At 41.6% G+C, this 22,105-nt stretch overlaps 1 protein-coding gene across 9 annotated transcripts in view; it reads right to left on the bottom strand.

The window, feature by feature from the left end:
* The window catches only part of LOC148819943 (mitogen-activated protein kinase kinase kinase kinase 3), a 79,000-nt gene that overhangs the window by 24,988 nt on the left and 31,907 nt on the right, over window positions 1-22,105 (bottom strand). For 5 of the 9 annotated variants that reach the window (XM_088933545.1, XM_088933548.1, XM_088933547.1 and 2 more), the window contains exons 3-13: window positions 14,494-14,584; window positions 14,137-14,201; window positions 11,383-11,438; window positions 10,875-10,922; window positions 10,277-10,319; window positions 7,664-7,736; window positions 7,008-7,139; window positions 6,430-6,492; window positions 6,072-6,153; window positions 5,859-5,969; window positions 939-1,017 (exon numbers count right to left, since the gene is read on the bottom strand). In XM_088933545.1, coding sequence (XP_088789671.1) covers window positions 939-1,017; window positions 5,859-5,969; window positions 6,072-6,153; window positions 6,430-6,492; window positions 7,008-7,139; window positions 7,664-7,736; window positions 10,277-10,319; window positions 10,875-10,922; window positions 11,383-11,438; window positions 14,137-14,201; window positions 14,494-14,584 — 843 coding nt within the window. Of the gene's footprint in view, window positions 1-938; window positions 1,018-5,346; window positions 5,422-5,858; window positions 5,970-6,071; window positions 6,154-6,429; window positions 6,493-7,007; window positions 7,140-7,663; window positions 7,737-10,276; window positions 10,320-10,874; window positions 10,923-11,382; window positions 11,439-14,136; window positions 14,202-14,493; window positions 14,585-22,105 lie in introns of all 9 variants that reach the window. The other 4 variants (XM_088933543.1, XM_088933544.1, XM_088933546.1 and 1 more) reach the window with 1 other exon arrangement.

The raw sequence follows: 22,105 nt of genomic DNA, 5'->3' as shown, positions 1-22,105 counted from the left end.
CATACATCACATTTATTAGTGGATTTTAAACATGTCAGGGGAAATACACTATAGATATTTCACAGTGAGCTCAGACCACAAACTGGCATTCATGAATACCAGATGCCTAAAATGTTACTTGTGTCAGAAGACAAAAAAGGTCTTTTTAGTATACAGGTAACCAGTTTACAGGTTTACTGTTCTTTAGTCGTGTTGTTTTATAAGATTATTTGCAGCAGCAATGCCACACTACGCTGTAAATACTGGAAAACCCTTAAATTGTGCTGGATTCAAGCCTTTCTCCGGATGGAAGGTCGGATGGACAGCAGAAAATTATTGTAATAGCTGCAACAGGACATCATAACCGTGCTCAAAGGTACTTGAATTTTACATGACTGTGATAAATAGCAGCCTTTAGGAAAGAAAAGTGCTACTCGCTGTCTGACAACTCCTATGCATTTAAGAGATGACGTGCGTGGAAAATGTGTCCATCAAGGAGCTACTTGTGTGCCTTAGTAAGAGACATGTAGGAAATAGAAAAATAAAAAGTACTGGAAATTGTGATAAGAACAACAATTTATATAACTGCACTGAGAGATGTAGTTCTCAGAATAAAACAACATGTAGATCCTCCACATACGAAGGTGCAGTATGGGAGTCTATACATGAACCGGACACATGGATACCTTAAAATGTAAAACTATTTTAGCTTACAGACAGTGTTATCTACTTAATTGCTTTAAGAAGAATTCGAACATCACATTTTTGAGATACCGAGAGGAACTACGGAATTGGACAGGAAGCCACAAAAACCTAAATTAAGTGTTAAAAAGCACTGCAGATAAGAAGACTACAACACTGAAACCTCTGAATGAGGCAGCACGCAAGCTGCAAATTTCTAAAAATCCAGATGTGCACTCTTACACAGTTTTTGAAACGCGCGACAACACAGAACTTACAGTTAATCTCAGAGCGAGTCTTCTCCTCTCGAGCATTTCTGTTGGTTGAGTGGATGCGATGAGGCACAACTACCGCGGGCTAGAAATAAAAAAAACAACAACAAAAATGTTAGCACATTTGGCTTTGCTTACAAAGGAGCAAAGCAGCACCTGCAGAGCTGCTCGGTGTCCTCAGAACAAGACGGTATCTAATAATTAATAATTGCTTACACTTATATAGTGCTTTTCTGGACACTCCACTCAAAGCGCTTTACAGGTAATGGGGACTCCCCTCCACCACCACCAATATGCAGTCCCACCTGGATGATGCAATGGCAGCCATAGTGCGCCAGAACGCTCCCCACACACCAGCTCTCAGTGGGGAGGAGAGCAGAGTAATGAAGCCAGTTCAGAGATGGGGATTATTAGGAGGCCATGATTGGTAAAGGCCAATGGGAAATTTGGCCAGGACGTCGGGGTTACACCCCTACTCTTTTCGAGAAACGCCCTAGGATTTTTATGATCAGAGAGTCAGGACCTCGGTTTTACGTCTCATCCGAGGGATGGCGCCTGTTTACAGTATAGTGTCCCCGTCACTATACTGGGGCATTAGGACCCACATGGACTGCAGGGTGAGCGCCCCTTGCTGGCCCCACTAACACCTCTTCCAGCAGCAGCCTTAGTTTTTCCCAGGAGGTCTCCCATCCAGGTACTGACCAGGCTCACACCTGCTGAGCTTCAGTGGGGTCACCAGTTGTGAGTTGCAGAGTGATATGGCTGCTGGTACAGCAGAACTACGGAACATTCTATTATTGATAGGAAAGTCTTTCGCATGATCAAAGCCTAATGCTTATTCTGCATCAAGTGAAACAACATGCAGCTTGGCAGACAGGAGCTTCTTACCTCGGGCAACTTCATAACTCATTGTACCAGAAGAGCTTCTGAAACATCCCGCCTCAGGTTAAAATCCCCACACCCCCACCAAAGTAATGACATTAAGTTACAGTAAATGAGGATGCTGTTTTTTTTCCCCCAGAGAAAAACACACAGCAGGCAAAAATAAATACAGCAGGTTTGCCTGACATGAGAGACAACAGAAATGTTTCACAAAGTTTGTAAGCGACTGAAAAGTGCAAATGCATGACCTCACCGTGATTTGTGAAACACGACGCAGCAATTTTTAGAAGTGGCTTTTGTAACGCCAGGCCAGTGAGCTGCCTTTTTATAACAGAACAGAAATAAACAGAAAAATGATAGAATAGAGCCCCGTATAACGTGAATTATTTTAAACGGGGATTATTTAAACAAAATGACTTAAGAGCTAAATCTCTCTGTACTTTCTTTTAACCTGCTGTTTGGGTTATGTTGTGCCCCAAGGGAAATAATTATGTTTAGTTCAATGTCCAACAGACTTGCAGATTTTTTTTATTCCTGTATGCCAAATGGCCATGCAAAAGCAGGAGTTACTAAATTACTGCAGAGCAGATCTGCCAGAGGCTATAGTCCACCTTTAAAGCTGGTATGAAACAGATGACCTAATGTTAGCTTGTACATTCAGCTAAGTCCATGATATGGTATCCGGTATCTACCACGATATATTGGTTAACATTAATATCCCAAAATGCGACCAATCAGTAATCTTTTTGTTTGCTGGATTCTAACTGTTCTATTAAAAATTCTTCATTTCTAACATTTTAAATACATTTAAATAGAGAGCCTTGAAAAAGTATTTCGTTTAGCCCCCTACACATTTTTCACATTTTGTTGCAGCAGATTCTGAATTTTGAAATAGACTGAAGTAGGATTTTTTGGCAGTGAGCACTGAGCACTGTGTCAAAACAAAATAAAGCTTCCAAAACGTTTCCACAATTTACTAAAAATGAAAACCAGAAATGATTCAATTTAAAAAGTATTCATACCCCTTGTAACTGTAATCTCAAAGTTGCACGGGTGTCATGCATTACTTCAAAAGTCTAACAAGTTTTGATTGACTTCGCCTGCGTAACAAATTATTAGATCACCTGTTGTCAATTCTTTCATAAAATATGAACACGTCTTTCTGTGAGAGCCTACAAAGCATGGTAGACACTTTCAAAAAAAGACTTGAAATGAAGATGAAGGAGCATTTCAGACAAGTCAGAGATGATTCTAGAAAGGCACAGATCTGGGGAAGTGTACAAGATTATTGCCAAGAAACATCTCCAGAGCTCAGTGCAGTCCACTGTACAGAAGTGGAAGATTATGAAACTACAGCCACACTGCCTAGATCAGGCCACCCTCCTAAACTTAGCTGCCAGACAAGAGGGAGACTTAATCAGAGAAGCTACTGCGTGGCCAACTGTGACGCTGAACAAGCTACAGGGGTCAGTGGCTGCGATGGAAGACAATGTACATGGGTCCACAATCTCCAAAGCATTCCACAAAAAGAGCCTTTATAGGGGGGTTAGAAGGAAGAAGCCCTGGCTGAAAGAAATCCCCATCCATGCCCTCAAAGAGTTGACAAAACGCCACCTGAAGACACTGCAGTGATGTGGCAGCAAGTCCTGTGGTCTGATGTGAGTAAAGTGGAACTTTCTGGCCTGAATGGTAAACGGTATGTATGGCACAAAGCAAACACTACACACCAGCCAGGTAGCACCATCCCCCCCACTCTGAAGTATGGAGGTGGCAGCATCATGTTATGGGGAGGCTTTTCAGAGGCAGGGACTGGTAATCTTGTCAGGATCGATGGGAAGATGAATGGTGCACATTACGGAGAAATCCTGGACAAAAAACCTGCTACCTTTTGCAGAAAAACTCAAACTGGGGAGGAAGGTTTTCTTTCAACAGGGCAATGATCCAGAGCACACCTGCCCAATCCGAGTTCCAACCTTAATCCTATCGAACATCTGAGGCAAGACCTCAAACTTGCTGTCCATTGCCGCACATCAACTAACCTGACCCAGCCTGAGCAATTTTGCAAGAGAAGCGGGCAAATATTGCTCCATCTCAGTGTGCAAGGTTAATAGAGACTGGTCCAAAGAGATTCCTGGCTGTAATAGCTGCCAGAGTTGGCTCACCTAAGTATTGACCATGGGGGATGAAGACTTATTAAATGATGATATTTCAGTTATTTTATTTTTAATTAATTCATGGTTTACAATCCATCTTTTTCAGGGGGATTCTAAGAAGATGAACAAAAATATATGGTATAAAAAATACCATACAAAAAATACATTTGTTTATGTATTCTTAAGTGTGAAAAAAGGGATGGGGGCTGAATACTTTTTCAAGGCACTGTATGTATATCATTTATACAGGTGAAAATCCAGCGTTTAGAACAATCAGCTAAAAATGCTGCTCGACAACTTCAGATGCTGACGTTTTCCTCAGACGTCTGAAACTGCTGAACCTCAGGGAAGAAAAGTGATTCTGTCAAAGTCTATATGGGTCTTGTTATGAGCTATGAGATACAGATGTAGGAAGAGAAAGGCTTGTAGTGCAAAACGCACAAATCTTTACACTCAACAGTTTCTCCACAGAAACACCCAGAGAAAGCAGCCGTCCCCACTCAGTATGCACCCGGTCCTGAAATAAGGGCCAGTTGTCTTGTGTTGGTATTACCCCCTAATCCTGAAAAACTTGTGTTTTATATAAAGATATTTTCAAAGGCAATTTCCTTAAAATCAATCTCATTGGGTGGCTTTTCTGTTTGGTAAGAACAAAAAAAAGAAAGCAGAGCCATTGGAAACTGCATCACTAACACTTAAAGTAACCATATAGCACCTCAACCTGCTAAACCACTTCTGGATCTCACCACTTCCAGACAGTGTTTATTAATGTGCATCTGTGAATGAATGCATTGTTTTGCCCACCACATTTTAAGCACAGATAAATATTAGGTGCAAAAAGATTAGATAAGAACCTAGTGGCACGGACAGTTAAAGAACCCAGTGTCTATGGCTTGTTCCTTTTATCTGCTTTCACTGCGGCTGCTGTGGATTATGAATGCTTTTCAATTATCGTACACGGTGTGGTTCTCTGTTCAATAAAAGCAAACATTTCTGAAATCCAGATGACCCACATATGTGTTATCTCTCCTGACAGGTTAGTTTCACACAAACATATTTGCACAAAACATTCACGGCATCATATTCATCTCTAGGGGTTTTCAAGATCAGGAGTCAAAAATAATTAATATTACATGATTCCCACCCTCAGAAAGCACACGCACACACTCAAGAAAAATGCTTATGTGAACACAAAAGATAACTTTTTAATTTTTAAATGTCAGAATTCGAAAGCGGTTTGAAAGGGTTATGTTGCTGCCATTGCCCCAGGTCATGTTAATAAACCCACACTACAGTAAAACACAAAAAGAGAGGCTTTAGGCAGGAGTACAGGGCTGAAATGCAGGACGTGGCATAGCTCAGACAGTCAGGCCTGGTACCTTTCTGTGGGCAGCGAAGCGCAGGGCACGCCGAGACAGAGGGGTTACAGGAGAAAAGACCCCCAAATACTTAAACTGAACCAGGAGAGAAAGAGAGGAGACACACAACAGCCGAGACAAAAAAAAAATAAAATAAACAATAATCCCAAAGCAGGCAGAAACGGCTATTCTTTTGGGGGAGTATTAAATAACAGTAACTCGCAGTTTCTCAGGCAGTTTATGTCCTTGCCAAAGTTAAATGTGAAACCCATACCTAACAAAGCACTACGTGAAAAGGGCTTTAGAGAGAAGAATGATTAAAGACCAGTCCGGACTACAATTTCAAGCCAATCCCAAATTTCACACGTTCCGAACCCTCTACCGGGGAGCAACTTTTCACTGGCCAGACGACATTTGGAACTGGCCTCAGACAAGTCCGATTTAATAAAATACAGACTGCACGAGCAGAATTCCGATTCACAGAGAAAGACAAAAAACACGCAGAGAGAAAGAAAAACGAGGCCGGGCTGTACCTCCGGATCGTCGTCATCAAAGTCCTGGTAGGTGCTGTGGTCCGGGTTGCTGGCCTTGTCCAGCAGCTCGATGGCAAGGGTCCGGCTCAGGGGCTGGGTGACAAAGGGGTGCTGTTGAAGAGAGGAGCATGTTTCAGCACAAACACACCCCGCGGCTCAGCTCAGCAAACAGCAAACAGCGTCTAGAATCGATCCTCCTACGTAACACATTACCTGCAACAGTTTCTCAGCTGTTGGCCTTTTCTTGGGGTTTTTCGTCAATGACATTTTAACAAAATGGTGGAAGTTGTTGGTCCTTCAAAATTAAACAATAAGAGAGGTTGAAGAGATATGCAAGATTAAACAACCCTTCGCATTTTTTGTTCCCCAACTACTTTATTTCTCCATGTTCTGCTTGAGTTAATACCTGACTGGATATTAACAGCAAATAACTAATCAACAAATAACTAATAAGAAAACTGCATGTTTGAGCACATCAGATGATAACTTACGGCGACCTTTCAGAAAATTGCCTCTAAAATATCAGAATGCATGCTCCGTACTGTCATATTAAATATGATCAAATACTCACCATTTTAGCTTGTCTTTCAGTTTAGGGGGCTGAAAATTACTTTTAGTCATCAAGAACAAGGCCCTGTGAAAAGAAACAGTGGCTTGAGAAAAGAGTTCACCGAGCAATTTTACAAAAGAACAGAAGAACACCATCCTATTTTATCAAGACAGGTTCGTAGCCTATAGCTCCAGCAATCCATTTCCTGCAGTAAAACAAACTCCACAGTTCTTTCACTGGTACTTATCGGAATTAATATGGCATGGCTACACAGTTTGCAAAGTGTCTTCATCCGCTGGGAAAATCCTATCAGAATGACTGTTTTAACCATGCTTGCAATGACCTCTACCTCCAAAACGTGTGCACCTTGATCCCTCAGGCATGGTAGTGCCTGCTGCTGTGCTCTCAGGTGGTAATTAAAATTACATTTAAGTCATTAACTGCTCTTCTGCAACACAGACCTGGAAAAACCTAAAGGTTGTCATTGTCATCAAAAGGCTCAACCCCCACTTCCCACTCTTCTGCAGAGCTCCAGACACACCTGCCAGTCTCCCTCGTTTTCCACTGCGTCGCCCGCAATAAAGAGCTTGCACACTGACCTCATTGGGTGCAGGTCAAACATGGGTGGCTGGAGCTCGGCCAGCTCTATGGCAGTGATCCCCACAGCCCAGATGTCGCACAGCTGGTTATAGCCGCCTTTTCTCTCCACAGCAGCCACTTCTGGTGCCATCCTGAACAGCAGAGAGATTTTTTAATAACCCCTTAAGTGCAGCAATTCAACCTCTCGTTCCACTGCGTGATCCCTTCCGCTTGTGTCATTTTCATTAGCAGATCTGTAACCAGAAGGTACACTCCAGACACAACTGGGAAGGTTTTTAGATATAACGAGCAACTCTCCTTGAAAAATACCGGGGGATGCTCCACCAAGGTGTCTAAATCACTCCAAGGTAATGTAAGCAAACGCTGTCAGCTCGATTAAATTTACAAAATGACAATCGTTTATTATCCTTTCTCCTCCCGAGTAACTCTTACAGGTCCCGTAAATTTTAACAGAATTATAACAAGACAAAATAAAATCACATATTGTAATACCAAAAAAAAACTGTTTCATCTGACTGAGCACTGGGCCCGTTTCAGAAATGCACAGGTACTTCTTACAAGTCAAAGCTGGAGGGATTTTATCTTGACAACCATTTCCGCAGAATCTGAATGGACCTCAAAAGGAAACCAGGAGAGGAAATAAAGTATCAAGTACCAGTAAGGGGTCCCGATGAAGGATTTTCTCTTCGCTAGTGTTGCCGTTATCTGTGCGGAGACTCCAAAGTCAGCTTCAATACAGAGATGTAGTGTTAAACACTGGACACACAGACACACTCTAGCTCTCAGGAAGTGATTTAAACTGCAATCATTTCATTACGGCCTTTCTACAATATGGGGAAATAGTAATTTTTTAAAAAAACAATATGCAGTTGAAACCATGTTAATGCACTGAAAATTATTTGAAGGGACCGGAAGCGAAGTTAGTTTCATTTGGTGTCAGGGCCCAGTAATTCATCTCACACAACCACTGGTGCCAGAGAGAATTAAATCTAGTAAATAATCTCATTCAAGCCTGCATCTTCCACAGAAGTATTCCCTATCAACCAACCATTAGCAGTCACTGAGTCTCCACTAAATCCCACCGTGTCTCCTCCTTTATAGCCTGATCTGGTCCGAACTCAGAAGCAAAGAAAGATGGGCCGGGTCGGTACTGGGGGCCAGGAGGCCTCTGGGAATGAAAACCTGGTTTGTGCTGCAAGTAATGTTGGTGGCCCAGTAGGTGGCGATCTCATTTTCAGAATTTCCAGACTAATGCCCCACCATAGTTTGGGACACAGTAATGTAAGAGGTGCTGTCCTTCAGATAATGTGGTAAACTGAGGCAATGGCTACTGAGATTAAAGATACTCTGGATGTATTTGTAAGAGCTGGGGCTTTATCCCTAGTGTATTAGCTAAATACCACTTTGAGCTTACACATAATGGCCTACCTAAATTTCCCCCTTAATTCAACCGATGAATTTGTCACTTTTCCACTTGATGCAGTGGGGCTGCTGGTGCATCACCCAGGTGGGGTGGCACTTCAATGGTGGATGAAGTGGGTAACCTCCTATGTGTAAAATAAGGATCCTCTGGTGAGTACAGCACCAGATATCCAACATACTGTCTTGTGGATAGGTCCAGCTCACCACATAAAAGCCCATTTATTTGGACCGTTTAGCAGCAGCGTTCAAAGCTACTGGCTGGACATCAAAGTGCTATTCAACTAGTGTGGTGAACTGGAGTTCCTGAAAATAATAACTTCAATACAAAATGCAATGGGGTATGAAAAACGAGAGGGCTGGAATTTTTTTTCAGCAATTTTACTCAATTTTATTACTACTGATTTGGTTTTCTATATATAAACATAGAAAACACTGACATTTCCACAGAGGCCCTTTTACTGTCCCAAATCTTAGGACTACCCAAGACAAAGGTATAAAGAATAAGGAAAGACATAACTGGAATGTTCAATCCCTGCTTCACAACTCACCTGCTCCGATGACAATAAGCTCATAATTATGAAAGCTGTTACGTGTGTATTACACTTCTCGTTTTAGAAACCCTCCATTAGCATGTTTAACACATTGAATGTGAAAAGGCAAATGGTATTCGCAGTTTTGTCCTTCGTTTTTCACAGGCTGTCAATACAGATGTGCAGGTGCCAACCCTCAGAGGTCTGAAATGTGTAATACTGATGCCAGGGTATCAAGCCTACAGCCCACAGGCCAGGTCTGGGTAGCCAGACACCAGTTATTTGGCCATGTGGCAGAAGTGGTCAGAACCATTGTCTGAGGCTGAATAACCCTCCCATAAAGCAGATGCCCTTGGTGCTGCTACTGTATCAGTCTCACACACACTCCCTGCTCCCTGTGGTTCTCCACTTCTATCCAATCGCGGTGCCTCTGTTTGATGATGTCACAGATCTAATCTGACAGGGGAGTGCGTCTTTGTCTCAAAAGGAGATAAAAATAAGGGCCTCGTAATTGTGTTATTAAAGAAAGGAAAAAGTCTTGTGGTTCTAGAATAGTGGAGGAATTTAGATCTCTTTGTAGAAGTGAATGGAAAACCGACATGCTTGATTAGTACAACGCCTTTCGCCAAAGAGTAACACCAATAGGTGTAGAGACTTTTTGTGATTTGGTACTCCTCATATCTAACAAATGGCGTCTCACGTTTTCATTGTATATTTTAGTCATGAAAAGTCCTATTAACCTTGCCTTTTTCCCCCAGTTCTCCTTACTGGGTAGGAAGTGCCTCTCATCTATTGCTCATTTATTTAGGCTCGTCACTGGTCAAGGTGTGCCAACAATATTCTTTTCAACAGAATAGAGATTTCTGTAGTTCACAATCATCACAACTAAGATATGTGAAATAAATACAGTCAATAATGCTAAAAAATAACCCATACTCAGAAGTAATGAGCAAGTTCTGCTAAAGTGGCATCTAGTAAAGAAACAATGACTGCTAATTGCATTTTAAAGGGAGGAATTTCATTGTAAAATACACAAAAATGCAAAATGCTACAAATAAATAATACTATATAGTGGTTGTGCATAGTAGTTTGATTTGGATTGTTTATGGTTCAAAGAAATGAGTTTGCCATCCCTTTGTTAAGTGTTGTGACATATTCAGCCTAAACCTAAACGTAGACAAGTCCTAGTTATGTCAAACAAACTAACTCAACCAGCTTGGTTTTCACAGCTCAAACTCACAGGAAGACCAATCACATTTTATGAAGTTTAACAAATATTTAAAGATGCAAAAGGAAAGATGCTTCTATGTGCTTACCTAATTTCACATACCCATTGTCCGTTAACAGAATATTTGCTCCCTATAAAAGAAGATGTTGGAGTGTTAGAACAAAGATATGTAATTTAACAAAGCAAAATCCTTTTGGAAGGGCTAAACTATTTCCAACAGACCAGCAAAGTAGATAGAAGATGTCTTCCAAATTCAAGATACTCAAAGATGTTTGTTTCTTAAACAATTGTTAAAAAACAGCACACTAGTGGCATCAATAAGTGTGAGTTGACCAACTGCATTACCTACATGGAATTTTGCTGTTTCAAGTCAAGTGTACCCATCTTATTTTAATATGTCCAGTTATATTAAGCTCAACTTCAAAAAGTCCTTCTTACAGTTAGAAAAAGCAGAGAAAAAGGGGTTGGGCTCAAAAAATAGAAAATGCAGCAAAATACACGATAAAGAAACTCAAAATACTTATAGAGATATAATGCAAATCCAAAATAGACAACAGAATGAGTTAAGTTTAATGCTGTGGCTTGAGCACTCATTAAAAGAAATTTAAAAAACAAAGTCTTCATAGAGCTGCAGGAGTACGAACTGATTGGCAAACCATCCAGCGCAAGCCGCGAGTCAGCTTTACCTTAATGTCTCTGTGCATTTTTCCTTTGTTGTGAAGATAGTACAAACCCTGGAAGAAACAAACACAAATGTAATAGCACGTTAAAAAAAACAAACCTACTCTCCTACACAAGAGGATCGTTCAATTTCTAAATGTTGGATGTTCCATGAAATCACAAAAGTTGTTACAAAAGTTTAATGACTTCTCCTCTTATCTGCATACAAAAAACAGAAACGAACAGTCGCTTGACATTTAATGAACAGAACAGCCGATCTATTCAGCAGTGGAAAAATACAATGACACAGCAAAAGACAATGTTAGACTCCTTTGTGTTAGTTTCCTTATATTATTTAAATACCATTAATTTAAGTCAGGCTATTCTTTTTTTAATTAAATCAAGAAAGTGACTGGATAGTCTAGGTTTAGTCACAGGCCTTGCAATAACTGATAAGAAACAAAACTTAAGTGGGTTTAGACTTATTTACACAAGTAGATCAATTGAAAATGTGCATGTTAACGGGGAAAATACCTGTAGTGTTTCTCGTGATACATAGGCAATTTGTGATTCTGACAGAGGTCCAGTCACTGGAAAGAGAATAAAGCAGAAAATTGGGCAAAGAGAACAAAATAAAAATGGTTACAACTCTTTTTATTGAAGTTGAAATGCACTGAAGGATTTTATTGATGCAAAGGAACTAAAAATTCAACTCTGCAAAAAGTTATTCAGAACTTGTGAAGCATAGAGAGTACAATCTAGGTCTAAAGTTGACTAAAAACAGATTGATGACTTTGGATTTCAAGAACTGAAATAAATTTATACATTTCTAAGACTCAAAACAATTTAAGAAAGGCTGGAGCACAAAAGAAACAGTACCGACTGCAAGCTGCAGAAATTACTGCTGATTAGCACCTAATTAAAGGCGTTTTCAGGAAATATGTAAGTACGCTGAATGAGGGCCACAGAGCACAGAATGTTTTCTGTGCCAAACAAGAAGCCAGCAAAAGCTTCTGTATCTACAGAGCACTGCATGACTCTCTGGTGCTGAGAAGACAAGCCAAACTCAAGCAGGCTGTGGGAGCAATTGACATATTAAGAGGTGAGTAAGATGTTAATGGGACACTGACAATACTGGTCATGACCAAGGGAGCAATAGACACAAGGGTGTGTTCGCCTCCTGGCAACTCAACATTCCATAATTACACGCCTTGGTCGTTCTCATTTGTAAAGACCTGCAGTTCCGCCTGAAATTCTTTCCTGCCCTCAGATGGCTGGGTAAAATATTTTTAGCAACATCCGTGTAAATAACGGAGATTCCTGGCACAACAGCATCACAACCCCAATCGCATGCCAAGCCAGGACACTTTAAATAGATGAAGCAGTTAAAACCGCCTCTTGTTAACTAATGCCGCCATACTCCAGATCACCCTGCATTTGATGTGGAAGAAGGAGCGGTACTAATTATTGTTCTGACTGCCCCTATGGGTAGAATATAATAATTTTCTAACTGTGTTGAATTCTTTGAAAGGACTGCAGAACGACAGTAGCAACTCCATCAGGACTGAAGGGAGTTCCAATTGAATACCACTTGACTGAACTTGAACAAAATGTGTTCTTCATTATCTGAAAAGTATATAAAGCATTGCATTTAGAAAGGTATATGAAATATTTAATAATAAAATGATAATAAAAATGGTCAGCTCAAAACATCCTTTGTTCTGTTACCTAAGACCACCACACCTATTTATTTTTTCTGTTTAAAAAGAAAAAAAGTTTGCAAAAAATACCATCAAAACCAAATTTAAGGTTGCAATATTAACTTTCAAGGTTCCCAGTAGCAGTTGCAGCATGAAAGGCATTAGCTTATATCAACAACAGAATTTCATCGTAAAAACAGAATTTCAGATTCAGAACAAGAAGGTTTTTCTGCACAGGTAATGCTCCTATTCAATGAGAGTTGAAAACATTGGACTGATTTGTTACAATCTTTACTCAAAACTCTAACCTAATGGCATTAATTGTGTGGCTCCACAGATCTCCCCTGGGAGACGTGCTGAGACTCGACACGCTGCTCACAGGCTGCAGCAGTGCCGCCCACGTCGGCCTGTGTTTCCAGCCAAGAACTCTGCGCTCACAGCTGGACCAGGACTCGAACAAACACCGGGATCAAGGGAGAAGGCCACACACTCCTGCACTCAGAATCCAGGAGGTGTGCCCATTTGCTGAAAGACACATCTATATAACTTGTAGGCTGCTTCTCAGTGTGCTCTGCACACTGCATCATTACCAGAGCCATCAGGGGCAATCTCTGCTGTCTACAAACACCCTCAGCCTGACTTTTTCCCTCTCAACTCCAAAATTGTATTCTTTGCAATTTTGCCAATCTGTGAAATCAATCTTTGAGACAACCAACAGCTTTCAGACTCTGAAGGCATTTTTTTTTAAAGGATTTGGCATTTTTCTTTAAATAGAAGAAATACTACTCCTTTAGGTCCAGGTCCCAACTCTGGCATTTACCGTTACAGTATTTCACCACAGATGTGTGCAGCTCTCCTCTTCTATACTGCCTGTTTTGGTTGGTGACGTTCAGGGTTCAGTATACAGACCACTCTTTTAGAACCTGAGAGTGAGTTAATGATTAAGACTGAAGAAAGGTTCTGGACTAAAAGAATCCATTCATCCTGTCTCGCCTGTTTGTTAGTAATTAACTGATCCAAGGATCTCATTCAGCTGCTTCTTGAACGAAGCCAAGCTTTTGACTTCAACAGCCTGGCTGGGAAGCCTGCTCCACACTGCATAAAGAAGTTTCTAGTGATAAATTCTCTCAGATTTAAAGGGATGTCCACATAGTTTCCCCTTGCGTTTTCTGCTTCTGTTTCACTGAAGACATTCACTGGGCTGATTTTGTCAGTGTCTTTGAGGATTCATAATTGTTGGATTTGGTTTCTTCAGTCTTCTCTGTCACTGTAGGACATACCTTTGATACCCACAAATGTCTACATTAAACATCATATCCCAGCTGTTTGCCTCATTTTAAATTATTGTACTTGTCAGCTCAATAAACTGCTATCATAATGGCAAACATGACTCTGGTCTTCTCTTACTCCTAATTTACTAACACCTCCAATTCATTTAATAAATCTGTTTTGTCTTTCATAACCTAAAAGGCCCCAAATTTGTGATGTCAGAGGACAGACCCAATTCCATTCTCCCTTAAAATTAGAATTTCAGCCTCTGCTTAAGAAATACTTCAGAAAACAAAATAGTAAAATACACCAATCTTACCGTGATATATGTCCTGTAGTGAACCTCCTCCACAATATTCCATGCATATCCATAATTTATCTCTCCTGAAAAGACACCACAAATCCACATACATGAACATTTTATGCCTTTCCACTGCGTCCAGAAAAACAGGCATTACCAAAATAAAATTCACTGAACGCAAATCATACTCAGTATAAATCATACTCTCTACAGAGTGCGGCAGATAACTGAAGCTCTCGAACTAGCTTCACAATACTGTCGTCTATCTGTAAGTGTTGTGGCAGTTTCAAATTAGGTTCAGAGCCTTCAGGCAGGAAAGGAAGTATTACTGCTCTTGTTAACAGTGATAAGACGCTGCAGTGAGGGGGGTCAAACCTGAGATAGCTGCCGAAATAAGCCACAATGTTTGAGTGCTTGCAGTCCTTCATCATCACTATCTCCTGCTGCACGACGGCAAAGTCTTCACCTGCAGAAGAGAGGAAGTACACAGGTTGGATATCACTTGAGTGGAGCTGAGACCACACTGCCCCACTTCCCCTCCATGCCAGTCTCCTAATGGCGGCCAGAAGCCACCGGGACTCGACTGGCTTGAACTCGACAAGGTTTATCTGCACACCCTGAGGCGTGGCGGAGATCCGCCGTCGTTATAGCTGGGTGCCCGCGGGACCGGCCAGCCCTCAGGGAACTATGGCCTTCCTCCAGCTGCGTCTGCGCCGGTTCCTGCAGCATCGATGCAAACTGCCAGACCAGCAGGGCATTCCACTGAAGACCTGAGCACGTGGCGTCACAGTTCCTCAGGTCAGCCCTCTCCTCCTTCACAATATTCCATGCGTATCAATAATTTACTTACCTCTCCTATCTATAATTTATCTCAATAGTACCTATTTTAGAAGACGTAGCTCTTTTACATTAGGCCTTGGGGATACTTCGGCAGTTTCTAGTCACCTTCTGTATGCAACAGATCCTTCATGCTAGACTACCATTGACGGTGTTGGCTCTCCCTGAAGCCTCACAATGCTTTGAGCTCTACAGTGCTGCTGGTGATTCCTCCCATTTGCCGCAGCCTGTCACCCTGTACAGGCGTTTTCAGTCTCAGGGACAATCTACTGTTCTCACACACCATTACCACTTAGGAACAGAATGGACAGCACAATCGCTTGTTGAATATCCATATTTAGGCATACTGAAGCCGAAAAATAAATAAAGCATTATCTTACATTTTCAACGCACATGCAGAGGACATCTAAAGGTACTTGAATTTCACAGCATGGTTACATTGAGGATTATTTTCAACACAGATATTAACAGTTTTAAAATGGGTTTTAGCAGAAGGCACAACGACTTCACCCTTAACAATAACATTTACAAGTACCTGCACTGATCTGCCACAAAACTGTTTAAGGAGAACTAACCTTCGAGGAAAACAAAAAGAGCAAAAAGAAAACTCCACTCTTTTAACAATGACTTGTTTCTAGAGAACCTTCATTGAATCTGCCCTAACAGTCACTGCGGTAGCCTGGTTTGGTAACTTTAACATACACAATATAACAGACTAAAAAGAATTGTGAAGGTAGCCAGCAAAATTATTGGTGCACAACAACTACTGCTTTCAGACATCCACGTCACAAAAACAGGGCAGAAGGCCAATCTCACTGACTGTCCTGACCTCCTCTTGCACAGTGAATTTGAGCTCCTTACTTCTGGGTATTGATGTAGACTACCTCGACTGGAGAGCAATAGAAATAAGTCATCTTTTACTCCCTCAGCTATTAACCCGCTCAATTTGGACAACTGATTGAAAATTTTACTTTATATATGTTTTTCTTTTTTCATCTACATGTCTATTACTTGTTAATGGGTTCATGTTGTGTTAAATGTATTGTGTGTTTTACTTGCCTGCAAAAGCAAATTTCCCATCTGGGACAATGAAAGGAAGCAAGTAAACATATTCTTCATATCTTTACAGTAAGTCGCAGATTACGACCGCATCTGAACTGAACAGGAAAGAGGAACCTCGAAAAATGATTATGAAGTAACTGACCAATGTCAGCTCCATACAGCAAGTATCTACCTCAAATCTAATACAATAGCCAGTGTTGTGACCATATAAACCTAAATTAATATACTGTGCAGAAACAATATTAAGTTAAAATGTGAAGACCACCTTATTAATAGTCAAATGAGTAGTTCATGCATTGTTGTCGTTACAAGATAATAGCTATAGTATCTATTTTAGATAAGATCACTTTATTAGCCATATACAATTTCTTGCATTAGGAATTTGTCTTCTTGCATACCCCAGCTTGCTCTCCATGAGACACACAGACAGGGAGAGAAGCAGCTGGGGTTAAGGGCCTTGCTCAGGGCCCCAACAGAGTAGGATTCCTCTGCTGGCCAAGGGATTTGAACTGGCAACCTTCCGGCCACAGGCACAGATCCTTAACCACAGTGCCACATTATCAATACAGTCCACCTATGATTATTCATTCACTCAGGTTCTTTCTGTTCACACCTCACCCAGTTATTGCTGTGTCTGCAGGCACTGGAAATGCAAGGAAACTATCGAATGATGCACATTTATTGGTTGACCACAAATGCACTTAAAATCTATAATCTGACCAGCCTAAGGGCTGAGAGAATGGCCTGGACAATTCAGCAAGCACGGCAGCCAGTTACAAGGGTTTTAACTTGTGCTGTTGTGGGGTTTGGGCTTTCTTTAGTGTCTCTCTGATGTCAGCTGACATTTGGCTCCACCACACATTCCTCAAAAGCTCCGTTTGCTGTCGCTTCACAAGCCACTGAAAATACTGCGCCCTCCCACGTCAATATGACAGAAACATGTATTCCAAACCCTGGCACAAAAAGGAGAACACAAAAACACAGCAGCACATAGTGGGCTATTTAATCAGAAGCCCGCTGGAGATGGATCATGGGCTGAGATAATGGAATAGTACCATGATTGGAAGTGCTCGTTTTAATTACAAAGTAATTAAAATTAAATTTATTTTATTTTATTTAAATAGTAAAAGTATAACCAGCATTCCCCATTTAAACTTAAAAGGTACAGTATCTCTTAGTGACAACAAAGGTAAATCTCATAAAAAATGATCACAAGTTTCAGAACAAAAGAGTAATGGTAAGTGCGCCCTATAAACAATATGGTTTCTGAATAAACAATGACTTCATTCTATCTACACCGTTGCTTTTCATCTGTTCCTACTCCGCAGTTTAAAATTTAATTACATTCTGGTAAATGTATGGTGGAAAAAAAGGAGGGTATGTTCATCAAAGAACTGCAGAGTTTGATGACAACTTTCCCCACCTTACTTTGCCCTCTTAATGAAAACATGTGAGGAGAAGTCGCTGGCTTCAATTAAAAATCCCATTATGAGAAGGTCACCAGAGCTGTGAGATTCTGGCTCTGCGGTAACAGGGGACAATGAAGTATCACGCCATCGCTGTCACTTGTAGCCCGTGCTAACGATTCTAGCAGAGGACACTGCTGAGAAGCTGTGGCTTCACCACCTCAGGTTTCGTTTGAACTAATCACATTTGATGACGTCTTAAAATTAATTCAAAATAAGATCACAGAAATATGCACATCTTTAAAGTGTTCAGTACGCATTTCCCTTATATCAGGACTATAATGAGTTGAACAATCCTGTCCTATCGCCCCTTCATGTCTTCATTCAGGATAGTAGACTCTTTAACTTGTTTGGAGTCATTGTAAACCAATACAACAACCGGCTCTTCTGAATGCACAGTGCCAAAACCATTTATTACCCAAACAACTCACAAACGTTTGTGTCATAATTTTTACATAATCATTGAGTGCTATGTGGAGATTAATAATTAATTCCTTATCTTTACATTACACTTTGATCTCAAAAGATCCCAAAGCTCTTTACACACAGGAGGGGCCCGACGTCATCCATAATGGAAGAAAAGCAGCCGGGGGGAGGTGCTGCTGCCGGGGCTGAATGCCTGCCAAACAACATGCCAAACGCTCCCTCGCGTGAAGAGGGAGGCCGGGATTGTGCGGGCTGGGAATCCAATACGTCCTCCCGCTCTTAAAGTGCTGTGGGGAACTTCACCAAGCAAGGAGTCAGGACCGCCGTTCAAGGCCTCATCCAAAGGATGCTGCTTCCCACAGCAGTGTTCTCGTCACCACACTGGGGCCTTGGTTTAAAAATCCGGCTCCAGAAGGAACAGCACCCCCTAGAGGTCCACCCACACCACCGACAGCAGCAACCTGGTTTGCCTTCCTAGTACTGATCCAGCCCAGGCTTCTTCAGCCTCTGAGACCGGAGGATATTAGGCTACAAGGCAGGATCCAAAACTTCATCTTTGATTTTTAATGAAAAGCTGATGTTTTTCAAGGTCTTGACAAGGGTGTGAAATGTGACATTACAGGCGTGAAGCTTTTTTAGGTTAAATGAATCTCAAATATGTTGATTCTGCAGCACACACTACTCTGTCGTATGGTTTTCATCGACAAATGACATGGAAGCGACAAAATTCAACCTCCAAATTTACTCTGCAGCTTTAATTTGGTGACATGCTTTCACATCGTCAAATGACAACAAATCAGAGTCGCTTCACCACAACCGTTCCTAAAGGAGACATATTAATTGTGGCAGAACAATCGCAGGAAATGCAGACACTCCCCGCACGCAAACTCCCTGCAAAATTATTCTGCTTCAGCCCACGGCTTTATCATCTTCCATCTCAAGTCACATGAAATCCCTGAAAACTGATGAGCGCAGCTTGCCACGTTTGCGGTTTTCCGCAGAGAGCTTTCTCATTCCTCTCGGATTCCCCGTCTGTCCTTGAAGCAGCCCGCCGGGGCAGACGGGTGGGTAAGCAGGAGCCCGCGGCAGACGAGCCGCCAACGCTTACAAGACGGATCAGTCGGTCGAGCAGCTAAAGTCGGCAAAGCCTGAAGACCGAAAATAATAATAATCATAATTGCTTACACTTCTATAGCGCTTTTCTGGACACTCCACTCAAAGCGCTTTACAGGTAATGGGGATCCCCTCCACCAGCACCACCAGTCTGCAGCAAGCACCTTAAACCATGGGAAGATGGGGGACCCTGCTAGCACCAGAGGAAGAACTGCACAGAACGGAATTCAAACTGCTCCTAAGGCTCACTGAGTATCAGCAAGGTTAGCACCGATCATAGTTATCAGCAAAGTTACCCGACTCTGAAGGTACGAGACAATGGGTATTGTTGTGCTGTATTTACACAGTTGTCTTTGCAAGTTACAAACGATCAAAGAGCATTCCTGATAATCATCTCAAGCTAAACTAAGTCGCTGGTAGATCCTTAAATTGGCCGTAGAGAAAAATGTTCAACAGGGACCCAATATCCTTAGTGAGGTCATTAAGCCAGCCTCAGCTACGGGTGCAGCCAGAGACCCTGAAGGCGAGGAGAAGCAGGCAGAAAGACATCGTCACTCATCGGCAGCAGCCCTGCCATGACTCAGCTCCTCTCTCAAACCCAGGCATGAAACCAGATTTTGTTCAGGTAATCCAAATGCTTGGAAGAGGGCCAGATTCTGAGCCCTGGTATACAAGAAAGCTTGGTGTTGATTGCTTATTTGTAAACTCCGATTTCCCTTATTGAGGAATCCGCAAGCTAAAAATATCTCACATATTTTTAGTGATGAGAAAAGGGAAATTGGTTCCTATTCATTTGTGAGCATCATTTAGAAAACGAGATTTAATTTAGTCCTGCTGTGGATCCTTTTTATTAGAACACGTTCTTGGGGAAGGACCCTGACACACACCGTATTGTAAATATCTGTGGAGACTGTAACCACTGTTTACAGTGTAACTTGTGTGTGTTGAGTAATCTTGTTTGCAATGTATCATTTTGACTTGTATACATTTGATCCTGGGTAATATACTATATTCACTCTAAGAATAAATGAATACAGACTTACTTGAGGGGTTGAAATTGTTTATTTGCTTCAACAGAAACATGTTGTCAGGACCAGATATTTATATTGATTTGATAACCTCCCTGTTTTGGTCCTTTAAACATGAACAAAAGTTACAAATTCAGAATAAACAGGTCAGCTTAGTCACGCCAAAGACAGAAACCACACACAGTACATGGCCTTTGAGAAAAAACACTCAAAAACAGAATGAGGATTTAATTAAAACAGCCAAGAGCATTCTGTATTTAAATTGGATCACAACACATTTTAAAATTTTCTGCTGCTAAATTTTCATACACATCTTAATTAGACAAATAGTGGCTTGTGAGAGTTCATGTTACAATAAGTAAATGAGTGAGGTCATCTACCATCTGTCACTCTGTCCGCAATCAAACATCTCCTAATTGCCTGTTATCCGCTAAGTAAATAGCGCTAATCTCAGGATAGTGCATGTTTGGTCCCACCACCAAGGTCGTCTCCTCACTGAGAAGGCTCAGGTTCTAGAACGCTGACGCAAGGTTCCGGGCATGTGCAAGAGAACTAGGGGACCTGGAAAGGTCCAAGGAGCTCCTCAAGCACAGAGGACGACGTGATTCCAAACCTGATCTCAATACAGATCCCTGCAGTCCTTTGCAGGTTTGATTTGATTAAACCACATTCCTGAACAAAGGCAGAAGTGGCAGATTTGAGGCGATCTGGGCTCGCTTTTAGATCATGCAGTCACTCTTTTACAGTAAGTAGTCATGAGAGCTGAAAATGACCGGAAGAGACTACAATATTTTTTCAGCTCTCCTGTACTGAACCTCAAACAATCTGATTTCTATACACACACACCTTGAAAATCTGTCAGGAATTAAGGATGACGGTGATCAGATTACTCCTAGTTTGACTTGTTAGCCTGACTGTAAATGCTCAGAAACCCACAGCATCATTCTGGCTGTAGCTCAGAAAAGAAAGGGACTCTAAACACCCTGAGGTATACTGCCCAGCAGAGATAGTGAAGTATACTCACCAATTTTTACCGTAATACAATTGCGAGTGTCCTGACCGGTGGTATTACGGTGTGGTATGGTGGAGCCACAGTACAGGACAGAAAAGCCATACAGAGGGTTGTGAGGTCTGCGCAGAAAATCACTGGGACTGAGCTACCCTCCAGCAACTGGATATATCTTGACCGCTGCCACAACCGGGCCCGAGCTATACTTCAGGACCCAATTCACCCTGGCCACGATCTGTTTTCACCCCTGGGTTCTGGTAGGAGATATTGCAGTAACAGAACACTGACAAATAGATTCAAAAACAGTTTCTTCCCCCAAGCAGTCCACATCATAAACAGCTCAAATTAGCACCTGAACATATTAGCACCTGCACTTTAAGGTACTGCATTGTTTGCACTGTCATGGCTGTATTCTAACATCTAACATCTAACATTGACTCCAAGGATTTTTAACTCGGAAAGAAAACTTACTTCGCCCATAAAAAAAATAACAGGCTTTTTGCTGATCTACATTAGCCAGCCACAGGCTGAAAACCAGGCTCCCTCCCTTTCAATTAGCTAGTTCCACGATACATTTAGTTCTCAAAACAATCTATTGATAATTAGGTGAATGTAATCTCCATTTCATTCACCTTTTATGTTGTTCTGTTTACTCTGATGCATTTCACTGACTTTTGACTCTTCACTTGCTGTTTAATTTCCCCCTCTCTTACTGAAAATGACACTGTGCTCCTTAAGCATCTGAAAAACAACAAGTCGAATCACAAACAAAGGCGGTGAAAGCCGACAGGGCTCCACAGATGGTGTCACTGCTTTGTACCGCAGGGAGACACACATCCCGGTAGGGCTGTACTGCTCCATGTGAGGTTAGGACGCATCGAGTCGTAAGCTGAACTATCTAACTGTACTCCTGAAGAACAGCACATCTGTTTCAAAAAGGCAGGAGTACACTGTCCAGAGCATGGGCTCAGCTGCAGTATCTGCAGAATATACCATTATGCCCTTCCCCTCTGTCTCTCAGAGCTCTCGTCAGATGGCAGAATGAC

This window comes from Atractosteus spatula, chromosome 15 (genome assembly GCF_055471065.1).
Source record: "Atractosteus spatula isolate fAtrSpa1 chromosome 15, fAtrSpa1.hap1, whole genome shotgun sequence".
NCBI lineage: Eukaryota > Metazoa > Chordata > Actinopteri > Semionotiformes > Lepisosteidae > Atractosteus > Atractosteus spatula.
This window is presented reverse-complemented; position numbering and strand designations above follow the sequence as displayed.